The sequence below is a fragment of the Elephantulus edwardii genome, unplaced genomic scaffold (assembly GCF_000299155.1).
Source record: "Elephantulus edwardii isolate Elephantulus edwardi_28Jun2011 unplaced genomic scaffold, EleEdw1.0 scaffold00289, whole genome shotgun sequence".
NCBI lineage: Eukaryota > Metazoa > Chordata > Mammalia > Macroscelidea > Macroscelididae > Elephantulus > Elephantulus edwardii.
Window position 1 is genome coordinate 1,430,120 of NW_006400039.1, and position 23,676 is coordinate 1,453,795.

General features: G+C 58.1%; 1 protein-coding gene across 1 annotated transcript in view; it reads left to right on the forward strand.

The window, feature by feature from the left end:
• Window positions 1–5,067: 5,067 nt before the first annotated feature.
• CAMSAP1 (calmodulin regulated spectrin-associated protein 1) overlaps window positions 5,068–23,676 on the forward strand; it is a 33,113-nt gene continuing 14,504 nt past the window's right edge. The window contains exons 1-10 of the mRNA XM_006900579.1: window positions 5,068–5,322; window positions 6,631–6,792; window positions 12,302–12,382; window positions 16,086–16,227; window positions 17,255–17,394; window positions 17,684–17,780; window positions 18,149–18,326; window positions 19,367–19,458; window positions 19,907–19,991; window positions 20,394–22,734. Of these exons, the coding sequence (XP_006900641.1) occupies window positions 5,263–5,322; window positions 6,631–6,792; window positions 12,302–12,382; window positions 16,086–16,227; window positions 17,255–17,394; window positions 17,684–17,780; window positions 18,149–18,326; window positions 19,367–19,458; window positions 19,907–19,991; window positions 20,394–22,734 (3,378 nt within the window). The 5' untranslated portion in view covers window positions 5,068–5,262. The remainder of the gene's footprint in view (window positions 5,323–6,630; window positions 6,793–12,301; window positions 12,383–16,085; window positions 16,228–17,254; window positions 17,395–17,683; window positions 17,781–18,148; window positions 18,327–19,366; window positions 19,459–19,906; window positions 19,992–20,393; window positions 22,735–23,676) is intronic.

The following is a 23,676-nucleotide window of genomic DNA, read 5'->3' on the forward strand; positions in this document are numbered from 1 at the left end:
ATTCTTTCATTGTTTTACAAACCCTCCCCCAGGTCCACTCCACCATGTAGCCATCGCTCTAGACTCCTGTCATGACAAAAATACCTAATCACATATCCCTTTTAAACAGTTTTTTCCCTCATCTGTTTCAATGTAGTATACATTATTGAACCCATCTTACTCGGTCTCTCCCCAACGCCAAGGACAGTCCCATTCTACAACAGTGGCATCATGCAATATTTGTCCTTTTGTGACTGGGACATTTCACTCAGCGTAATGTTCTCCAGAGTCAACCATTTGGAATAATATTGCATGAGTTCCTTGTTTTTTAATGCAGCATAGTATTCCATTGTGCGAATATACCACAGCTTCTCTAGCCATTTGTTTGTTGATGGGCACTTGGGTTGTTTCCAACTCCTTGCTATTGTGAACAAAGCTGCAGTAAACATGGGTGTGCATTGTATGATTTCTTAGTGGTCACTCTGGATGTCAGGGCTTGAATCCTGACTCCTCACAGCCACTACTCTGAGCCAAGTCCCCAAGGACATGTGCCTTCAGCCTCCGCCTCGACAGTCTCCGAAAGCTCACAGGAGGGTCAGCTGTGAGGCGGTGCCCCCTCGGCAGCCCGTGACAACAGCACCAGCATCCGTTTCCTTACAGACGTGCTGGTCTGAAATCTTTCACTGCGGTCTCCTTAGTGCCCCCAGAGGACCCCTTCTCCTGCTGTCCCTTCCTCCCTGGTGCCCCAGGTCCTGTGGGAGGAACGGCTGTGGATGTTCTCGCTGAGAATCTCTGTACCTCTTTCCGGAAGAATGGCCTCCTGGGCGTGGAGCTCCTGCTGGACATTGTCTCTCAGAGCTGCTTTGTTGTTTGGGCCGTTTTTTTGGCGGTGGTTTCTTCAGATACTCTCCCAGCAGCCCCCTTCTTTCTTCGTTTGATTCTTTGATGATACAAGTATTGGATCTTAATTAATTGCCCCCCAACCCCCGATGCCCTGTTCTTCCTTTTTTGGTTTGTTTTTACAATGACTTTTCTCTTTGTGGTTTAGACTGAATAGACCCTGTTGATCTGTCTTCAGGTTCACCGATTGTGTTGTGTCTTCAGTCATTGTGTTGAATTTCACTATTCCCATCTGCTCCGTTCTATGACTTTTCTCTTTTGAAATTTTTATTTCTCATGTTTTGTAGGTTTTAGATGGTCATTTGGATGAAAGTCCTTCTCATTTGTTTTCTGATGGCTTTGTGTTATTTCTGTTGTTGAGGTGTTCCTGTGATGGCACTGACAGCCTGGCCCCGCTTCTGGCTGATGTAGCAGACACTGCTTGCTTGGGTCTTGGACGCGTGGCCTTTTGCCTCCTGGACACTGGCTCTTGTGTTTTCCTGTAGGAGAGCGACCTAGATCTGACACACGGTCAGGGGGCCGTGGTCTGACCCTCAGGTCCTCGGAGCCTCTCTATTGCTGTCCTGGGTCACCTGGTTTGTCTCTGGTCCAGGAGCTCCCACTGGTCCTTGTGAAGGAGGTGGAGGGAATGTCCCTAGACTGGACCCCCAGGGGCCAAGCCCACTGGCCAGGGTATGTGCAGAATGGATGGGCGGACGGACTGGTGTGGTGGGGGATCGGGTGGGAGTCCCACTGCTTGTGCCCTAGCCTATGGATGGTGGACCAGGAGGAGACCAGCGGGGCAGGGAGCACTTGCTGGGCCAGCCGCTTTTTTTGGTGGACTTCTTCCTGCTGCACTGCTCTGGCCTCCAGGTGTCTTGGTGAGGGAGGGGCGACTTGGCGCATTTGTGGAAGGAGGATGCTTCCGGCCTGGGCTCGGGGTGTGGTGGACATTCCTGCTGGCAGTCCACTGGGGGTGGGACTTCCTGTTGATGTCCTTGCTGACTTGTCAGGCTCAGCCTGTGTGCTGGGGGGCCTTCCGTCTGACCCTGAGGCTGGACGCACGTGGTGACCTTCTGGACAGGGGCTGGAGGCTGTGCTGCTCCTGTGACCCTCCAGGCTGGAGGACATCTCTGGCCTACACTCTTCCTGATCTCAGTCTGTAAATGCCAATAAAAAGTATTCAGTGGGTGAGGGATTTAAGAAGAGAATGGGGAAAACAGGACAGAATTGATGGACTTGGAGCCAGCTCAGTGCACAGTGTTCTAGAACACAAGACCAGATAAGATAAGAGCCTGGGACCTAAGAGACAACATCCCAGCAACATCCCAGCGCCCAGCACAGTATGGCCCGCCCTGCGCAGCGTGGATCACCCCCCCGCGTGCTGTGGATCGCCCAGCACGGCGTGGCCTGCCCAGCGCGGTATGGCCTGCCCAGCGCGGTGTGGACCAGCTGATGAGAACAGGCATCTGAGTAAATCATGACCACAAACTCTTCAAATTTGATGAAAGTTCCCAGTCTACACATTGATGAAGCTTACCACTGTGTCTGCTCTAGAGTTGGACTCAAGCTACCGCTGACCCTCCAGCCGGTGTCAGGGACAGTAAATCACACCGGAGGAGACTTTCTCCCACGGAGCAGTTTGTGCATTTGAACTGCACATCTTTGGGACTGCAGTGCAGTTCCTTCCCACTAAGCCACATGTGTGGTTAGTTGGTTTATTGTTTAAAATGGCTTTGGAGGCCCTTGGCCTTGGCTTTGGCCACATGACTGGAGGTGGGAAATAAGCAAATAGGGTGTGTGAATCTGTCCACAAGGGACTGGCTAGTGTGGTCACTCTGGCAGATTTAAATTCAGATTGAGCAGCACCACTTGGGACTCCCACCACTGGCAGAGAATGGAGTGGGCACCCTTCAGGGCTCGGCAGACTGAGACCAACAGCGTCAGCAGGCGCAGCAGAGAACCAGCGAGCCAGCGGGGACAGCTGACCAGGACTGCGGCTCCCTGGAGCCAGAGCCAGGGGACTCGGGGGAGACACCATCACCAACCGGACCGCGAGGGCTTTATGACGCTGGCTGAGGCCTTGCAGGCACACCTGTGAAGCTGTCCTAAGGTACCCTAACCTGCTGCCCACCTGGATTCTAACCTGCCAACGGCCCTAATACACCCCGTAAGGTGCATATGGTTCTGTGAGGTCTACTGTAACAGATTTCAGACCCAGCAGCAGAGAGGTGAAAGCCTGCACTGGCGTTAAGATTAGCAGAAGGGGGTGCTGGAGTCTGGGGCACCACGTCCTGCAGATGGGCAGTTACCCTCAGTGGAGTTTGTAGCGGTCAGAGGGAGCCATCCCCACACCACTCTCTCATTTTACGATATGGGGGGGGGAAACTCATGTACAGATAATTCATCATCACTTTAATAGCCAAAGGCAGTGGAGCAGGCCCACAAGTGAGTGATCAGCAATCAGTTTTATGTAACTATGCCCAAAACTGAAGAGATTAAGACTTCTGGCAGAAAACTGGAAGTGACAAAAATAAAAAGGAGAGGAGGAGGAAAAATAACAGAACTTGGCAGATCTACAAAAGAAGCAAACAGAAATTCCAGAACAAGAAAGCTGTGTAATCCTGCAGCAGCTGTGAGCTATCCTGGTCTCAAGAAAGTGTGCAGGTGAACCGGGAAACACGGGAGAGGCCTGCCGGGAGGGTCTCTGTGCAGTCTCCACACCTTATTCACCCTGCATGTGGAACAGATCATCCGGGAGGCTGGGCTCTATGAGGAGGAATGTGGCATCAGGACTGGAGGAAGATTCATCGACAACCTGCGTTATGCAGATCACACAGCCCTGCTCGCTGAAACTGAGGAGGATCTGAAGCACTTGCTGCAGAAGGTCAAGGACTGCAGCCTCCAATATGGATTGAAGCTCAACATCGAGAAAACAAGATTCTCACTACTAGGCCGATTGGCAGCATCGTGATAGATGGTGAAGAGATTGAGATTGTAAACAGTTTCTGTTTACTTGGCTCCACAATCAGCACGCTTGGTACCAGCGGCCAGGAAATCAGAAGAAGAATTGCATTGGGAAGAGCTGCTGTTAGGGACCTCTCTGGAGTACTAAAGAGTAATGGTGTCAGTCTGGAGACTAAGGTGTGCCTGATCTGGGCCAAGGTATTCACGTAGCTTAGTGATGATAGAAGGAGAATTGATGCCTTTGAGCTGTGGTTCTAGAGAAGCGTATTGAATATACCATGGACTGCCAGGAGAACAAACAGGTTCACCTGGAGAGGGTGAAACCAGGCTGCTCCTTGGAGGCAAAGATTCTAAAGCTGCATTTGTCGTACTTTGGACATTTTTCTAGGGGGAACCAGTCTTTATTTAGAGAGAGCCATGCTTGGATTGGTGGAGGGACAGCGCAAGAGAGGAAGACTCAGTGAGATGAATTGACCCACTGACTGGGGTAGCGAGGTTAGGTGTGTCGGAAATGATAAGGTTGGCTCAGGATAGAGCAGAGTTCATAGCTGTTGTACACAGGGCCGACTGGACGGCACATAACAACATGGAATAAGAGCTTGGTTTATCTCTTTTTTTCTGAAAATAGCACAAAGGTGAGTTTCTTTTCTCGAATAGCTGGGCTGGTTGGAGTGATCTGGCGTCAACCCAGCAAGCTGAGCTCAGGGTGGGGGGACCCGGTGCCGTCCTGCCTGCCCACTCATGGTGCCAGCTCTGTGGTCAGGCCCGGTGCGTGGATTGAACCGTCCATCTTGACTGACCACGGTCAGAGTGAGACAGGGTCAGACAACGACACCTGGGAGTGGTGTGGGGGGTTACCGTGGGGCGTCCTTAACCCTGTGGCACGAAGCTGCTAGTGGGCCATTGTCCAGCCTGTGCTCAGGGGGCAGCTGTGTGGTATTGTGGAGGTCGTGTGGGGAAGTGTGTAACACCATGTGCTTACGTGCTGGCCTGTGTTTGTGGACGGGGAAGAGGTCGTGTTGAGGACGGGTGACCGGAGGGGGGGTGTGTGTGTGCGCGCGCGCTGGCCCCTGTGGGGAGGCAGCCCCGGTGTGTCAGCCCCCTGTGGAGGGGGCGGTCTGCAGCGTCTCGGTGGTTCAGACCTGGAGGGCGTGGACACATCTCCCAGCCTCTGCTCATTGCGCACGGGCTCCTGTCCCTGGGTGCACTCATGATGCCCTTCGCTCTGTTGCAGACAACATCCCCGAGGACCTGCAGGACCCCTTCTATGTTGACCAGTACGAGCAGGAGCACATCAAGCCGCCTGTCATCAAGCTCCTACTGTCCAGTGAGCTGTACTGCCGGGTGTGCAGCCTCATCCTGAAAGGGGACCAGGCGGCCACACTCCAAGGACACCAGTCTGTCATTCAGGCCCTGTCTCGGAAGGGCATCTATGTGATGGAGAGTGATGACACGCCGGTCACCGAGGCCGACCTTAGCTGTGCGCCCGTGAAGATGGTGAGGTCCCGCGCCCCCCGGCTGTGCGCGGTCCCCCCAGTCCTCTGGGGCTGGGTGTGTGCAGACCCCTTCCCCCCTGGCTGTGTGACAGCTTGCTGTCCTCTGGGAACTCGGTCTGCTTTTAGGTTGTGGGCAGGCTTGCACAGTCCCAAAGCCAGGCTTGGCATGACCTGTCCACTGGGCCCCAAGCACGTGTCGAGCCCAGGACAAGATGGCACCTCAATCTGCCCCCGTCCCCTCGTCCTTTAGTGGGCAGGCTCCCCACGCAGGGTCACTCAGTGGCCCTCGACTCACGCTGTCCCCGGTGTAAGAGGTGAGCCACACTCTTCCAAGTGCCATTCCAGGAAGCTCGGGACAGAACTTTCTGATGTCCAGGGTCCTCCGGTCACTCAGCCCTTAACGCTCGGTCACCACCTGTCCAGTCAGTGGTGGTGTGTGACTGCGTCAGAGTCCTCGCTTCCTGAGGTTAGCCCCCCAGGTGTGAGTCTCTGCAGCCCCTCTTGCCGGGTTGTTCTGGAAAACAGAGGTTTCTTGGATGCCCTGGTTATTTCTGAATGGGAGGCCTGGCCACATCTGGGTCTGCCCACAGTCCACGGGCAGCAGGGATGAGGCTGTGCATGTCCCTGGGGAGGGCTGGCCCTCGCGTGGGCCGAGGCGGGGCGGCCTTCTCTCCCCCGAGCATGCTGGGAGGTTCAAGGGTATTAATAGTAGCCACATGAGGCGGACGTGGTACAGATGCTGTGCTTTCTCTATATATATCCGCCCAGCCTTTTTCCTGAGGCCTTTTCAGCATTTTTTGCCTAAATAAGCAGACAAGCCTTCCGCCCTCTCAGCTCGCCCCTCCAGTCTTTGGAAGGCCGCTGCTCCTGTGCCCTTTGCAGGCCATGCTGGTTCTGCTGTTTGTGGTGCCCTCTGCACGTGTGTGGACACTGCTTGCCCGGTGTCCCTGGGGTCAGTCCCTCTTGGACTGCAGGGTGACGTGTGTGGGCCAGGAGAAGGGGTGTGACCGTGGGCTGGTGGGCTGGTCTGCCACCACCCCACCCCACTCCTCCTGTGCCTGTGTCTCCCGCCACCTGGGGGGTGTGTGCGGGTGTGTGTCTGTGTGTGTGTGTCTGTGTGAGCACACACACCTCTCTAAGCCCTCGGGAATGCTCTGCTGACCAGTGCATGGCCGGCATCGGGCTGCTTGATGGAGATGCAGTCAGTCCTCCTGTGTCTGTGCGGGTGGACCCGGAAGTGTGCTTTGCTGAGCATGTTAGGGTGAGCCTGTGGGAGGCGTGGCCTGCTCAGCCCCTGCCCTGCCCACAGAGCTCGCACATGGCCATGATTGACTCCCTGATGATGGCCTTCACCGTGGAAATGATCAGCATTGAGAAGGTGGTGGCCAGCGTCAAGCGCTTCTCCACATTCAGCGCCTCCAAAGAGCTGCCTTACGACCTGGAGGACGCCATGGTGTTCTGGATCAACAAGGTGAGCGAGCGAGGACTGGGCAGGTGCTTCCTGCCACTTCCTGGACGGGAGACCCGTCAGCCTCTGGGACACTGAGTCCTTAGCTCCGCCTCCCGCCCCCCTGTGTCCAGAAACCTCCCTCCCAGCTTCCAGTGGCTGAAGGAGGAGGCTTGGGAGAGACATGGCCTGTGGGATCGGTTCAGAGCAGTCCACGGTGGTCATTAAATGGAAATGAACCCAGAGCAGCTGAGCTGTACAGAAAGGGGCCTCCGTCCTCGCTGTTAAGGCTGTCGCCTTTCCTGCGCGGAAGTCGTGGCGTCATCACTGGCATGGTCCTGTGAGACCCGGAACATCCCAGCCCTGTGACCCCAAGTGACCGAGCCACTGCAGGGCCTCCCAGCGCCCTCTTTGTGGGGCTCGCCCACTGGGCTTCTATGGGGGAGCAGACAGTGGCTCCGGAGCTTACCCTCTGCGTCACCTTGTAGCAGCAGGTGTTGCTTTTCTCTTTTTAAGACAGTGAATAAATCTGTATCGAGCCACTTGGTTTATAGCACAAGGTAAAAGGAGAAGGTGTTTTCTTTAACGAGTATTTTACAGAGTCATGGTCAAATATTTTTAAAGGGATGACATTTCTGAAAAGTGAGGAGCGAGTAAACAGATTCCCACTGACTCCTTGGATCTGCCTTAGCCACACTAGTAGCCAGCTAGTGTCTTCAGTGCCGGATTTGATCGCCGCTGGGCTCTCGGGTGGTCATTCAGCTACCTCAGCAGTGAGCTTTGCGTTTGGTGGAACGCGGCCCCGCGGGTCCTTTCCCTCAGCCCCTTCGGGTCAGTCTCCAGCCTGCCCTCCCTCAGAGGCAGGAGACGGTCATCCCATCCTCCGACACTTCGGCCAGTTCCAGCGGTTTGCCATTTTCTTCTCTGAACTTGTTTGATTAGGTTGTTTTTTGTTTTTTTTTTTAATGTGTATACTGTCAAATCGGATCTGACTGGTACAGGAGGCGATTGTTCCTCCTTCTTCAGCAGAGCATCTGGTGGATTTGAACCGCGTACCTCTGGGATTACAGTGCAGCTTCTTGCCACTAGGCCACCAGAGTTCACCGTGACTGAACTTGTTTGAATATTTGTACCGACGCAGTCCCACCTGCCATGGTCCGGGGATACCAACGGTGAACATCCGCCTCCCTTTTTAAGAATAGATTCTATTTCGGTGGCCTCTCTTCCAGGGCCTTTCAGACTTGGTTTCTTTGGGCTTGTTGTCATTGACTGTCATATTTTTCACCTGTTGTGTACACTGTATTTATACTTCAGGATCTTTGAAACACTTAGTTTTAAAAAGATGGTTGTATAAAGGCTGTGACCAGAGGGTCCTTGCTGGTGGCCTTGGCCACACGCTCAGTGTTTCCTGAGAGCTGATGTTGAAATGTGTCTGCGCCGCGATCCTGGAGAAACTTGAGGTTGTTCTTCTTGGGCAGCTGCCCACGGCCCACCCCCGCTGTGGGGTATCTGCCATTTCTCCCCTCCGCCTCCAAAAAAACACCTTTCCGCTAAGGCCTTGTCCTGGAGGACACTGTGCAGCCTGCACGGGCTCTTTGTCCTTGAGGGCTCTGGTGGTGCAGCAGGACGCGCTGGCCAGGCCAGGTGGGGTTGAGCGGGGCTCGGGCCAGGTGCGGCCACCCCTGAAGAGCCTCTTTGATGGCTCGACAAGCTGCCTTTTATTTCTGGAGCAGCCAGTGGTCCTTCCCAGGACGCTGGCTTGTCTGCCATCTCCCCCAGGGCGCAGGTGTCCAGGACAGGTTGGACGGGGCCCTTGCTGTCCTGGGCTCAGCAGCGCGAGCCTCTTGCTGGAAGCGTGAAGGCCTTGTCTGCCCCGGGGTGCAGTTGGCCGCCTGGACGCTGATGTCGTCTTGTGTGTCAGGAGCAGGGACCTCTCCGAAGTAGAACCGGCGGCCAGCATGCTGTCCAGGGGCCGCAGGGCAGGTGTGGGCCACCTGCCGCCGGGAGCCAAGCGTGGTGACCGAGCACACCTGGCCGCTCCACACCCCTGGCCCCTCGGCTCTCGCGTGGCGTGGACCTGCTGCCCACCAGCAGTGCCTCCAAGACCTCCCCTGAGTTTTGGATCAAAAAAAAGAAAATCCCTGCTTCTCTCTTTAGCAGCTTTTGTTAATTATTATGAAATTATGATGTAGTCATGTAGAAAGTGCAGAAACTGGCTGAGCAGAAGGTATCACATGTGAGTTGGCCAGATCCTTAAACAGGAGCATGATTGACGTAATAAATCCTGACTCCGGACCTGTGTGGAATGAGTCGCTGAGAAGGGCCATGGGGGTGGACTCACCTCGTTCAGGCGAGGCAGACACTCGATCAGCGCCCCTCACAGAAAGGGCACTTACTCTGGGGCCTGGAAATCGGGGTTCCTTTGCTCTGCTCTGTCTCAGCATCAAGGAAGAGTTCTCACTCCGCAGTGTTTTACAGGGTTCCACAGGGGATGGCATTAACACATAGAAAAGTGCTGTCACAGTTGAAGAGCGGCACGCCTGAATTGGGGTGCAGGCCCAGGGGAGGGCGTCCTCCGGTGCGTTCTGAGAGGTCCTTGTCTCCTCTGAGCCGCCACTCCTGAGTGACCTTCCCATGACTTAGCATCTCCCCACCTCTGCGTCTGTGCTCGCTTTGATCTCTTATGTCTCAAAGGAAGTGGACTCAACTAAGTGAGGGTGGGGCAGCCGTGGAGTGGTGAGGGTGGGGTGGGGCAGAGAGGGCAGTGAGGGCCGGCTGGTGGGGTGGGGGGCGCGGCAGGGAGGGCCGTCTGGCCTGCTGTCTGCTCTGGGGTCGTTTTGTTTTGGTATAAGGGTGGTGATTCCTGCCCATCTGTCTTGTCCCTCACGTGTCATGGTGGCCAGCCCATCCACCAGGTGAATTTGCGTGAAGACAGTTACAATCTTCACCCCTCATCACTGGATAGTGTAAAACATGATTAATTTGGCTCTGAGAAGTTTTCTACAGCAACTGCTTGATTCCAGGTTGCCTCCAGCTCTGTGCGTGAGAAGTTATACAAAAAGCAACGATGTCAGTCTGGAGTCTAAGGTGCGCCTGGTCCAGGCCATGGTCTTCACAGTTGCTTGCTTTTGTTCATCAGAGACAGTTGATGACTTTGAATAATAGTGAAGAAGGAGAGTGTTGAATATCCCATGGACTGCCAGGAGAACGTACAGGTTCAGCCTAGAGAGGGTGCGTCCAGGCTGCTCCTTGGAGGCAAGGATTCTGAAGGTCTGTCTGACAGACTTTGGACATGTTGCATCATGCTTGGCAGGGTGGAGGGACAGCGCAAGAAAGGAAGACCCTGGATGAGATGAATTGACTCAGTGACTCAGGTAATGAGGATAGGTGTGTCAGAGACAGTAAGGTTGGCACAGGATGGAGGAGGCTTCAGGGCTTTTGGACACAGAGGGTCGCTGTGAATTGTAAGCGTCTTGACAGCACATAACAACAACAATAGTGACAAATCTTTATTTCATCTTTCAGTATTGCAACTCAAGGCTTAAATGTGCTTTTCAGTTTTCTCAGCTTGAGAAATGGAGAGTGAGTTCTTCCCTTTTTATTCTTCAATTCCAGCTCTCTGCATATTCCTTTATAATACTTGGTCTTCTTAAACTTCCCTGGGAAATCTTCTGGTCAGCTCTTTGATGTGTTTTCCTTGTGTTTTGGCTTCTCAGTGCTATAGTGAATTTTTTAGTGTCTCTTTTGTTTTTTTTCTTTCTTTATCCTTTTGCTTTCTTCATCCCATATCATCGCATAACTTACCTGGATCCGTAGGCAGCATCATGATAAGATTGCAAAGATTGAAACTGTCAACAGCTTCATCTTACTTGGATCTACAGTTGGCACCGTTGGTCCCAGAAGTCAGGAAATCAGGAAATGTATTGACAGTGGTAAAGTCTGCAGTTAGGGACCTCTCCAAATTATTGAACAGTAATTATGTCATTTCGAGGTCTAAGGTGCATCTGATTCAGGCCATGGTCTTTCTATACATCTGAGGACTTGATGTCTCTGGGCTGTGGTGTTGGAGAAGAGCACTGAACATCCCATGGATGTCAGGAGAACACACAGCTATGTCCTGGAGAGGGTGCAGCCCGAGTGCTCTTTGGAGGCAAGAATGATGAGGCTTCACCTCACATACTTTGGGCATGTTGCTGGGAGGGGCTGTTCCTTGAAGGGAGACGTGGTGCTGAGAAAGGTAGAAGGTCGGCGAAGGAGAGGAAGACTTGGGATCAGGTGGACTGACACAGTGCCTGCCGCAGTGGTCTCTAATGTGTCATGAAGTGTGAGGCTGGCACAGGACGGGACAGGGTTCAGATCTGTTGTTCACAGGCTTGCTGTGGGTCATACTCGACTCAGTGACAAGTCTGTCTGTCTTCGAGGAAGTGCGAGCAGAGCAGAGAAGTGGTTCCTCAGAGGCAAGCAGGGTGACACGTAGACTCATATATTCTGGGCGTGTTGTCAGGGGGACCAGTCCTTGGAAAAAGATACCGTTACTGAGAAAGGTGGAGGGTCAGAGACGGAGAGGAAGACCTTCAGCAAGAGGGGCTGACAGTGATGCTACAGCAGATTCAAGGCTGTGAGAGGTGATGAGGATACCCAGGGAAGGGCGGGTGTGGCCCGCTGGCCATCGCCTCACCAGGTCGCTAGGAGTCGCGGTTGGCTCGGTGGCACCCAGCCACGACTGGGAACTTGGCCGTGATTGAGTCCTTTTGAATGTGTGGCTGTTTTTCCTCCACGCGCTGTGCTGATACTTCATTGCCCTTTATAAAATTTGCTGTTCTGATCTTGCCCACAAAAACTCTCCTTTGGACTTGGTTGTGTTTTTCTGATTCACTAGTTTAATTTATCTCTATTGATTTTTTTCCTTGCCCGGTTTAAGAAATCCTTTTCTGAGAGCGTGTTGTAGCTGCCTGGCTGTTCTCAGCGCTCATTGATTGGAAGATGCTCTGCCCTCAACAAACCTCTTGAATAAAAAGGTCTTTTTCCTCCCACTTTGGTTCAAATGATTGGAACTGGACTACTCGCCTAAAGGTGGACAGTCCACTTCTGGGCCATGGAAGGAGAGCTGCCCCCGCCCAGCACGTGGACACCAGTCAGATGATGGTGACTCTCAGCTCGTCCTTCGAGCCTAAGTTGGATCTTGCCATCCTGATGTGCACGATGAGGGGGACTTGCTCTCACCCCTTGCCCCCCGGGCCCTGTGACCGGGCTCCAGGCCAGGCCGAGCCGTACCCACCTTGCCGTGCTCACTGGAGGGCAATCTTTCTGTCGAGGAGTATGGATTTTCAAGGGGTGTGTGCTGAGACTTCCACAGTTGACAATTTCTGCGTGGTCTGCCTCCACCAAGAGCAAGTGACGTGGCCAGGCGTCCAGTGTGGTGGGCGCTGGCACCAGAGTGCCTGCAGGGTTGCGTCCAGAGACGTTGGCCAGGGGTCTGCACAGCCTCGGTATGAGAGCAGCTGCCTTCCTAAGGCCTTTGGCTTTGTTACAGGTGAATCTTAAAATGCGGGAGATAACGGAGCGTGAGGTGAAGGTGAAGCAGCAGCTGCTGGAAAGCCCAGCTCACCAGAAGGTAAAGGGTGACCCCGCTCCCAGGTCCTGAGGGGGACCAGCTCCTGGGGGGACCTGCTCCTGGGGGGTGGTGCTCCTGTGGGGACTCAGTCCTGAGGGGAACCTGCTCCTGTTGGGGGACCCACTCCTGGAGGGACCAGCTCCTGGGGGGACCTGCTCCTGTTGGGGGACCCGCTCCTGGGGGGACCCCCTCCTGGGGGGTGGTGCTCCTGTGGGGACTCAGTCCTGAGGGGAACCTGCCCCTGTGGGGGGCCTGCGCTGTGGGGGAACCTGTCGGGAACTGGCTGCTCTGAAGAACCTGCACCCGCTTCTGTGGGAGGTTTGCTCTGAGGGGGCCCAGCTCCCGAGGAACACGGAACCGTCTGGGGTCCTCTCGCTAATCACTCAACTGCTTTGTTTTCACTTTTTGGAAAGGCTAGGGTGTGGACTCTGTGCCCCTCAGGCAGCCTCTGTGGTCCCTTTGGGGCCTGAAATGTCCTAGTCACAGCTGCCCCCCATCCTCGGAGGGTCTAGTTGGGAGGGAGGGGCCTGTGGTAGGGTCGGGGGCTGGGCCGGGGGCACCCTTGAGGCCGGAGCACCTGGTGGCCCCCTGCAGTCGGCAGTGTGGCCACATGGGCTGCCATCCCAGGTGGCCATCCCTCCCCATCCCTCATACCCGCTGGCCAGCTACCACCATCACCCCGTGCCGGCTGCACTTGGCTGGTCCCCACTTCTTCCCTGAGGAGTGAGGGGTGCACTTGCTGCCCCACCCTGTGCCCTGAAGGTGCAGCTGGGATGGCCCTGGGTGGTGGTCAGCCCCTGCCCGTGTCCCTCCTCACCCCCATGCACCCTGGGGGTGATTGGGAATCACCCAGAGTGAGGGTGAGAGGCAGGTCAAGCCGCGAGCGCCCCGGGGTCGGCTACCTTCCCGGCCTCTTGCCACAAGGCTCTGCGGGCTCTTTGCTGATGAGGGAGCGAGGCAGGGGCCTGGTCCTCTACACTCACTGTCCAGGAGTCCGGGTGTCCTGTGCCCGCTGTGCGGGCTGCCCTCGGGTACTGCCCCGGCCTCTCGGCATGGGGCGCACGCTGACCTCTCCTTCCTGCTCCCCGCTTCCTCGCAGTCTCCCTCCAAGTGGTACTGGAAGCTGGTGCCCGTAAGTGGACGACCGGCCAGCTGCCACCAGCACGTCACGTCCAGTCATCACTCGCCTCCATTGAGCCCTCGCAGCCCTGCCCCTCCTGTCCCTCGCGTGCCCCGTGTCATTTCTGTACTGTGTGCACACGCGTGTGTCTTGTGACACTGCTGGCTGTGGGTGCAGATGGCAGCAGTGGAGCTTTGCGCTGGGTCCTGTGTGTGCCGTGGACACGGAGTTCCGTGTTCTCCATTGTGGATCAGGCAGGAATCGTTCCCTTCCCTGGGGATTGTAAGGTCCACAGGCCGGCCCCCCGAGCCTGTTGTCTTTTGCTCTCTGACGTAACCTCTCTGAGTACTGACATGGGCCGTGACAGTCCTGAGTGGTTGTAGGACAGGTCCTGTGCACGTGAGGGTCCTCTGGCCAGTCCCTCCTGGTCCCTTCCTCCCCTCAGGTAGTGTTCCCGCCTTTCAGTGCCTCCCTCGGTCCCGGGAAGGGTCACATTGGACCAGGTCCGTGGTGGTTTTCACCTAAAAAGGACGTTGGGAGACAGCTGGGTTCCCTCAGCCTGGTGCTCTCGGGGCCCTTGGATAGGCAGGCACCATTCAAACGAGCTTTCAGAACCTACATCCTGATCCTCAGCCCAGGCTACTTCGCTGGTCAGGAGATAGCCGTGGGGCCGGCTGGTCAGCAGAGCTCACGCCACCCACTGCTGTTCTCTTCCGGGAGCCTTTGCTGCTCTCTGAAAGTGACTTGAAGGAAGACTTGAAGGTGTCCACGAGCACAGGCCTCTGATTCTGTGGTTCTGGCCAGCACCCACAGCTAAGTTAATAAAGTGCATTTCCCAGCACATACAAGGGAGCCCTGATGGCCTAGTGGGTAAGGAGCTGTGCTGCCAACCCAAAGGCTGGTGGTTCGAATCCACAAGTCGCCCAATGAGAGATGTGGACAGGCTCCTGAAAACCCACTGGAGATGCTGTGGGTTGGTTCCGCCTAGAGCTGTGAGAGGGCCCCTAAGTCCTGCTGACACCCGACTGCTGTCTGTAATGGGCACACCTGACTGTGGGAATGACCAGGACGGGACCGAGACACCCCGTGCACACAAGCTGTTGGAGAAGCGGCTCAGTAACCTTGAGGCCGTCACCACTGACCTTCATCTGTGGGACGTGCAGTGAGGTGAAGGACAGAGAGACGAGGTTGGCCTGAGTGGGAACGTTCTTAACTCCTTACACACTGGAAGCCAGTGCTGACTGCAGGCCAGGGCATCAGGAGGTCCGGCTCAGGAAGCACCTGGCCTCACTGGTTTGCAGGCTGACCTCCAGTCACTGCTGGGCCCCGCAGATGGGTGATGCAGACAGGTGTGGGAAGGTGCAGGTGATGAAGGCAGGTGGGAGAAGGTGCAGGTGATATGAACAGGTGGGGGAGGGTGCAGGTGATGTGGACAGGTGGGAAAGGGTATAGTTGATGCGGACAGGTGGGGGTGGGTGCAGGTGATGCAGACAGGTGGGGGTGGGTGCAGGTGATGCGGACAGGTGAGAAAGTGCGGGTGATGCGGACAGGTGAGGGTGGGTACAGGTGATGTGCACAGGTGGGAGAGAGTGTAGGTGATGTGGACAGGTGAGGGTGGGTACAGTACAGGTGATGCAAACAGGTGGGATGGGTGCAGGTGATGCGGACAGGTGAGGGTGGGTACAGGTGATGCAAACAGGTGGGATGGGTGCAGGTGATGTAGACAGGTGGAGGTGGGTACAGGTGATGCGGACAGGTGGGAAAGTGCAGGTGATGCGGACAGGTGGGAGAGGGTGCAGGTGATGTAGACAGGTGGAGGTGGGTACAGGTGATGCGTACAGGTGATGTGGACAGGTGGGAGAAGGTGTAGGTGATGCGGACAGGTGGGGCTGGGGGCAGGATCAGAGATATGACCCTGACACGACAGCCTGGAGGTTAGAGAAGGCTTGTTGGAGCTGGCACACCTAGTTCGGGGGCTGCCCCTGACCACCCCGTCCATGTCTAACGGAGGACCATCTGCTTCACTGCATGCTGTGCCCATGTCTGCTGTCTGTCCCTGTGGAAGCCTGACCTGACGCATGCCATCGCGTCCTGCATGCTGGTGCCCCTGGAGTGTGCACGTGTGGTACAGTATGCGGTGGGCGCAGGGGCCACGGCAGACGCACGGCCACGGCGGGCTCTGAGAAACAAGTTACAGGCCGGGCCGCTCTGCATGCTGGAGACAGGGCTGGCCTGTCCCAGTGCTGCGGACACCCTTCCGCTGTGCCCGCTGCCGGGACAGCAGTGCTGGTCCCCCTCCCGTTAACTTGGTTCTCATCCGTGTGCTGGTGGCCGCTTCTGTAGCTTAGACGTGCATCCTGCCCTCTGTCCGTGTTTCCACTGTCCCCTGGGCATTGCTGCCCAGCCCAGCCATGAAGCCACTCCGTCCCCCGACCCTGGACCTTGACTTATGCTCCAGGCAGATAGTCGCTTACGCTTTTCTAGGCGTTGGCCCCGTGGCTGCTCTTAGCTGTCGGGGGGACGGTGTGCCTGTGACGCGTGGTGGACGGAGCGGGCCTGAGCGGAACCTGTCCTGTCTTGCAGGTCCGCTATCGGCGTGAGCACCTCACCAGCAGGCCGTTCCCCCACTTCCCGCTGCTGGAGGGCTTGATGAAGGACAGCAGTGACAGCGCTGCCCTCCTCTCTGTCATCCACTACTACTGTCCTGAGCAGATGAAACTGGATGGTGAGTGAGCCGCCCCTTGGCCCAGCGGCAGCACAGGACCCCACCAGACTCCGTGGGTCACCTGGGTTACCTGTCACCTCAGGGAGTTGGGTAGGTGGAGGGGCCCTGGTGGTGCTCAGGCTCTGCCCACGCAGGGGCTCTGCGGGGCGTGGGCTCTGCGGGGGGAAGGCCTGGCATCTGCTTCTGTGAAGGCCGGTTCTCCGGGCCCAGGTTGCCGTGACTGGTCAGCGTCCAGCAGCAGGGTCCTGGGCCCAGCAGCAGGGTCCTGGGATCTGCTTCTGTGAAGGCCGGTTCTCCGGGCCCAGGTTGCCGTGACTGGTCAGCGTCCAGCAGCAGGGTCCTGGGATCTGCTTCTGTGAAGGTCGCGCCGCGGTCTCTAACGGTCAGCGTCCAGCAGCAGTGTGTTGGGACCCTCGCTCCAGTGCTCTGGTGGAGGACGGGCCCTCACACGGCGTGTGGAAAGTGTGCTGAAGTACTTCTGTTTCCTCAGTTGTTAGGATTTTGTTGTAAATCCTGACAGGCTTGGCTGTAGACACCTGGAACTCGGTGCATGGTTGGGAACATTAGCACAAACTCTGCCTTGTTTACAGGCTCCCGGTGAGCCCGTTTCCGTGTGGTGGCGACACGGTGAGGCTCACCGGTCCGTCTCTCAGGTGTGGCAGGTGGGAGGGGACGTGTCAGGACTAGAGGGATGAGAGTTTGGGTGCAGAGCCCCTGAGGATCTTCTGAGAGTGGTTACATTGTCCTGCTGGGGGACCGTCTGTGATGGGTCACAGGGTCCTGGGGTCGTGGGTCACCGCCTCTGGCTCCGGCTGCAGGCGTTAGTGCCGGACACTGCATCTTCATAGGTGGGAGAGCTTTTAAAGTACGTGTGTGGACCTGAAGGGAAGGGTTCTGCTTGGACTGGAAAGTCACAGACTGGGGCCTGGGGCCTGTGGGCTGGAGTTCGCAGCCTCTGCTGGCCCAGACCCACGAGAGTCCTCCACAATTGTGCCATCTGTGTGACGTCTCGCTACCTCTCTGGTAGATATTTGCTTAAAGGAGGTGGTGTCGATGGCAGACAGCCTGTATAACATTCGGCTCCTGAGAGAATTCTCCAATGAGTATCTGAACAAATGCTTTTACCTCACCCTGGAGGACATGCTGTACGCCCCGCTGGTGCTGAAGGTAAGCGCACCCCACCACCCACCTGGGCCTCGGTGCTCCCGGGGCACCCAGAGGCACTCCCAGCCCGTCCTCCCCGCACACGGGCCTCCGTGCTCCCGGCGGGCACCCACTCCCAGCCCGTCCTCCACATGGGCCTCGGTGGTCCCGGCAGCACCCACTCCCTGCCCGTCCTCCCTGCACACGGGCCTCGGTGGTCCCGGCAGCACCCACTCCCAGCCCGTCCTCCCCGCACACGGGCCTCCGTGCTCCCGGCGGGCACCCACTCCCAGCCCGCCTGCTCTCCTTCCAGCCCAACGTCATGGTCTTCATTGCTGAGCTCTTCTGGTGGTTCGAGAATGTCAAGCCAGACTTTGTTCAGCCCCGGGACGTCCAGGAGCTGAAGGATGGTAAGCAAAGGGTCTTCTGGCGGTTCCGCCTTAGAGAGCGTCCTGAAGTGGCTGTTTCCTGCATACCAGAACCCCAGGCCCGGGGCTGCACAGCCAATGAGGCTCCTGTGGCCCGCCCCACCCCCCACTGGTTCTGAAGCTGTAGCCTTTACCAGAGGGGACTGCCCGCCTTGACCACAGAGCAGTTGGTTTCAGCCACCAGGATGATGGCAGCAGGCCATGCCACTTTGTTCCTTGCCCAGTGCTCCCCTGGGGTGCAGAGACTTGCGGTGGGCCTCAGGGGCGCACCGTGCACCCCGCTGTGTTCAGTCAGAGCCGCCCCGCCTTTCCCTGTAAGTAACGTGACGCCCATGGAGTCTTCCTTGCAGCGAAAGCGGTGCTCCACCACAAGGCCGGCCGGGCTCCGGTCCCGATCTCCAACGCCACCAAACGCAGCTTCATGGCCAGCCCGGCGCCCCCGAGCCCGGCGGACCTGCCGCTGTCCACGCAGCCACCCACCGAGGCCTGTCCCCGCTACCACTTGCACCTGGAGGAGTCTGAGTGTCTGTAAGTTTGTCACCCTGGCACTGTTGACAGCACCCTGTCCCCCATTTGCTGGCAAGTCTGCCCAGCTCTTAATTTGATCTGGAGTGGTCTGATTGGGGTGCTGGTATCTCTGATCCAAAGGCTGTGCCTCTTATGGCTCGAGTGCCCCAGCTGGTCCTTGAGGGGAGGAGGGACAGTCCCCTCTCATGGGCATGAGCCTTGGAAAGTCAGTGCAGGGTCAGCTACAGCATGGACATTTGGAGTCAACACACAGGCGCAAATGGCCAGCCTGTTCAGGTCTCCACTCCTGCTGGTGATGTGCCCAGTCCTGACGCTGTCCACAGTTCTCTCCCAGCAGTGGCCATTTCTGCGTCCTGCCCCACAGCAGATGAGACTGTGAAATGGTTCAGAGATGAAGAAAGCAGTACCAGCGCTGACCACTGGTGTAGCTCGTGGTGGGGTCAGAGTGACACCCGAGCATTGAGGACCGCTGCCTCGTAGCCTCAGTCGGTGCTCTTACTGGTCTCAGGATTGTGCAAATCTAGTGCAGGACAGAGCTGCTTGAACGTATTTCATTGAAAAGCTAACTTCCATCACCAGAACCTGACTGACGGGCACAGCTGTGGATTTGGGGCCAGGACGAGGGGCTGCCCTTCGATACCATGAACGTCCTGCTGTGGGCAGGAGGCCTTGAATGACCTTCCTGACATTGTGTCCCACATGCTAAGGAGAACAGGCCTTTAAATGGAAATCTGGTTTTGAGACTTGGGGTCTGAGTTGAGATTTAAGTAAAAGCAGCAACTTTAAGGTGATTTTCAGTAATTGATGCAGCTGAATCTCACTGTTGGCCAGCTGCCTGGCTGTCCCCCACACATCCCCTGGGCCAGAGTGTCCCTGTGTCTGTCTGTCCCACGTGTGAAGGTCTTGCACACCGGGTTGGCTTCTATTTCCCGGAGACTGAATTTCTCATAGACTAGTAAGAACGCACCCTGGTCTCTGGGCTTTTGAACTTGAAGGTGGCCTGTGAATACTGACATTTCTCTCCTCGCTTTTCCTTCTAGGGGGAAGGGGACCTCTGCCTTCAGCCCGTCCCACCCGTTACTGCCGCTGAGACAGAGGCAGCAAAAGTCTGTGCAGGGCGAGGAGGGCCCCGGTGAGGACGCCCTCTCCCTCACCCACACCCCCTCTGTGGTTCCCAGCGTGGCCCAGCCGAGGCTGGTGTAGCACTTTGGTGGTGCAGAAGTTAGGATGAATCTTAGCTTGCATTGCTACACCTTGGGATTCTTTACCTTGGTGGTGACTGTCATTGAAAGCTCGTCATTGTTTGAACCCTGTACAAGATTGCAGTGCTGTTCCTAACAGGAAGTCTGCAGGCGTGTGTGTGCGTGTATGTGTGCGTGCGTGTGTGTGTGTGTACGACGTTTGGTCCTGCCTTGGGCCGAGTCCCTGATAGGACCTCACGGAAATGACAGAAGGGGGATGTTTTGGAGCAATGCTCTGTCCTAAATTGGGAGTTCATGGAGAAAGCGTCCCCATGTGGAAGGAATTTGGGAGAGGGTGGGCTGGTGACCCTATGGGCTCCTCTCCTGCCCCCCCAACAGACCCACGGCATCGGTCGGACTCTCTCAGTCGAGCGGACGGCCAGCCCCGCGGAACGGCTGTCACGTGGTCAGAGAAGAAGTCGAGGTGAGTGGCTGGCTGCTGGGCCACCCATGGGCTTCTGTGTGGAGTGGGCCTGCGACCAGGGGCCATCTACCAGGTGTGGCCTGGGAAGCCCTTCAGGGAGCTCCCGTGCGGACATCTCATGACAGTGCCATGTCCAGGCTCCTGCGTGAGCGTGCAGCACGTGGGCGCTCCGGGGCTCGTGGCAGGCAGCACAGGTGGACTTGGAAACACTGCACCCAGTGAGCGTCGCCTTCCTGCTCTCTCACTGGCCTGATCCACCGGCAGGTGCCCTGGGCTGCAGCTCTGGCCCTGAGCTGACTGATGTTCTTGAGGAAGGGGCCCGGGGACTGGAAGGCCACAGGGGCTATAAGCAGGTACGTCGCTGAGAGCTGCCGTCTCCTGTGCTCTCCTCTCGCCCTGCAGGCCTGTGTCGCAGACAGCCCCGTTTTCGCTTTATCACGGTGCGAGCTGTGACGGGGACCCGGCCTCCAGCGACACCATCAGCTTGGCCCGTTCCATTAGCAAAGACAGCTTGGCGTCCAATATCGTCAGTGTCACCCCGCAGAACCAGCCTCACCCCACAGCCACCAGGACCAACGGGAAAGGCCTCCTGGGCAACGTGAACATGGAGGACGAGGAGGAGGAGCTGCTGGCCATCATCCGGACTGACGCTGCTCCCCTTGGGGCGGACGTGCCTGGGCCGCGAGCCTCGGGCCTGCCTGGGGCCAGGTCTGCCCAGAGAGACGCCACCCCAGATGGCAGGCCCGAGAGCTTCTTCCTGGAGCCTCTGTTGCCGGCCGTGCTCAAGCCGGCCAAAGAGAAGCAGGTCACAACCAAGGAGGATGAGCGCGGAGAGGGCCGGCCTAGGGGCCTCCTCACCAAGCGGCTCAGTGAGGGCCACCAGCCGGTGGCTAGAAGGAGAGTGGGCAGCGCTCATGGTACCCATGACCTGGCCCGGACTTTCACCCCCATTTCCTGCTCGGACTTCCCAGCCACCATAGACCCCTCACTCCTGGAGGCAGGACTGCCGTCGGCCAGCACCGCAGGGGAACCGTGTGGCCGGCCCCTGGCCAGTGGCAGTGTCCACCCGTCGTCTCAGGTTCAGCCGTCTGATGGCTTCTTCCTCCACGTGGTCAGAGCCGTGGATGATGCCGAGGACAGGCTCGCGGGGGCCTGCGTGAGGAGCCCCAGCCCGCCCGGTCCTGAGCCGTGGACCATCCTGAGGCAGGACTCGGACTCGGACGTCCTGGACATCGAGGACGCCGAGCAGGACCGGCCCGTGGCCATCACGTGCCCCGGCGAGGAGGAGTCGGCCAAGCTGCAGGAGGACCTGACGGTGAGGGAGCACGAGGACAAGGACGAGGCCAGTGGGCGCTCCAGCCCCTGCCTCAGCACCATCTCTCAGCTGAGCAGCGTCTCCTTGGCCAGCGGGAGCGTGAAGATGACCAGCTTCGCAGAGCGCAAGCTCCAGAGACTCAACAGCTACGAGACCAAGTCCAGCACCAGCAGCTCGCAGAAGACCACGCCCGACGCGTCCGAGAGCTGCCCAGCGCCTCTGACCACCTGGAAGCAGAAGCGGGAGCAGAGCCCGAGCGGGCAGGGCCGGGACCACGCCAGCCTGCTGGCCTCCGAGCTGGCGCAGCTGCACATGCAGCTGGAGGAGAAGCGCCGCGCCATTGAGGCGCAGAAGAAGAAGATGGAGGCGCTGTCGGCCAGGCAGCGGCTGAAGCTCGGGAAGGCCGCGTTCCTGCACGTGGTGAAGAAGGGCAAGGCCGAGGGGGCCCCACAGCCGCTGCGGCCCGAGCACCTCACCAAGGAGTACGCCCAGCACAACGGCGAGGCCTCCGAGGACGCTGCGGCCAAGTCGGAGGGGCGCAGGGACGCCCTCCACCTGGAGCCGCACGACATGGACAAGGACGCAGACAAGGACGGCCTGGCCCTCGCCCCCCACCAGCCCAGGGAGTCGTGCGCCCCGCACGAGTGCGAGAAGGCCAGAGGGCTGCCAGCCGCGCTGCTGGAGGACGGCGAGGGGCTGGACGTGGGCGAGTGCGAACTGTCCATCGAGAAGCTGAGCGAGACCATCAGCACACTGCAGCAGGCCATCCTGAAGATCTCGCAGCAGCAGGAGCAGCTCCTCACCAAGCCCCCCGCCCTGCCCCCCGCCCCCCGCAACGGCTCCCAGGACCAGAAGGCCAAGGCGGCCATCCACTTCGTCGAACCGCTCTCTCCCACGGCGGTGACCGGCCACCGCAAGCCCCCTCGTCTCGGCCAGGGGCGGGGTTCCCGCTCGGGACGCCCGGCTGAGCTCAAGGTCCCGAAAGACCGGCCGCAGGGCTCCCGCAGCAAAACGCCAACCCCCAGCATCGAGACCCTCCCGCACCTGAGACCCCTGCCCCCCAACGGCCAGGCGAGGACGCCTCCCGAGCTGGGCCTGGACGGTGCCGCAGAGCCCGGGAGCGACACCCGGGACAGGCTTCTCTTTGACAGTTACCGGCTGCACGACGAGAACAACCAGCGAACGTTTGTCCTGTCCTCGGCCCCAGACGCCAACATCCTGTCAGAGGCGCTGGAGAAGAGCGCGCGGGAGGCGGGCAAGGAGAACGTGCCCCTGGAGGAGCCGCTGAGGGCCAAGGCCAGCCTCATTGAGGTGGACCTCGCTGACCTGAAGGCCCCCGACGAGGACGGGGACCTGGACCTCCCTGACAGCACCGGTGGCCTGGTCAGCGATGGTGACCAGAAGCCTGGGCTCGGGTTCTTCTTCAAGGTACCACACCCGTTGGGTGCTTCCCCTGGGCCTGTCCCACAGTCGAGGGGTCCCCAGGAGCACGTCCTGTCCCGCGTACCCGCTTCTCCAGGCCCCACAGCTCGGCCAGACCAACAGATGGGCCTGGTTGCCAGGCATGCGCTTGGAAATCTGAATTCCATGTAATTTTGTGTCATGAGGTTTTGTGTTCTCACGGTTTTGACCGTAAGTCAGGGAGCAGTTTCAGCTCAGGCTGCGTGAGAGTGAGAGGTGGCCGGTGGAGCAGCCTGGGCCTCGGGCCTCGGACATAAGCCTGCCGGGCTCAGCCTTTGGAGGGTGAGGGGCGTGAACCGTGGTCCCTCTGGTCAGCGTTGGCTTCTCCAGCGTTGCGGTGTGTTACCTCAGGCACGGCGCGAGCCTCCTGTGTGGACGTGTGTTGTTTTGATGTGTGTGGGTTTGGGTGGTGCCCTCCCGACGGACGCTGAGATCCGTGTCTCCTGTGAGGCAGTGACCGCGCTCTGAAGCACCTGGGGGCCCCCTGCGGCTGCTTTTAGAGTGGCCCTCTCTTCCATTTGTGCTCGTGGTTCTGTGTTGTCCGGTCAGATCCCACTCACAGCTGCCCCTCCCGCGGGTTTGCAGATGTTGGGAATCACAGGAGGAAGCGTCCATCTTTCTCCGCAGAGCGGCTCTGGATTCAAACCGCCTGCCCGTGGGTCTAAAGCCGCCAGTGCTATAATCTGCATACCCGTCAGTTTAGAAGGGCATTCGCAGGGAGAGGCCCGGGCAGCGGGTGGGCCGGGGCAGCGTGTGGGCCGGGGCAGCGGGTGGGCCCGGACAGCACCGTGGGCCGGGGCAGGACCGTGGGCCTGGGCAGGACCGTGGGCCGGGGCAGCACCGTGGGCCGGGGCAGGACCGTGGGCCTGGGCAGCACCGTGGGCCTGGGCAGCGTGTGGGCCTGGGCAG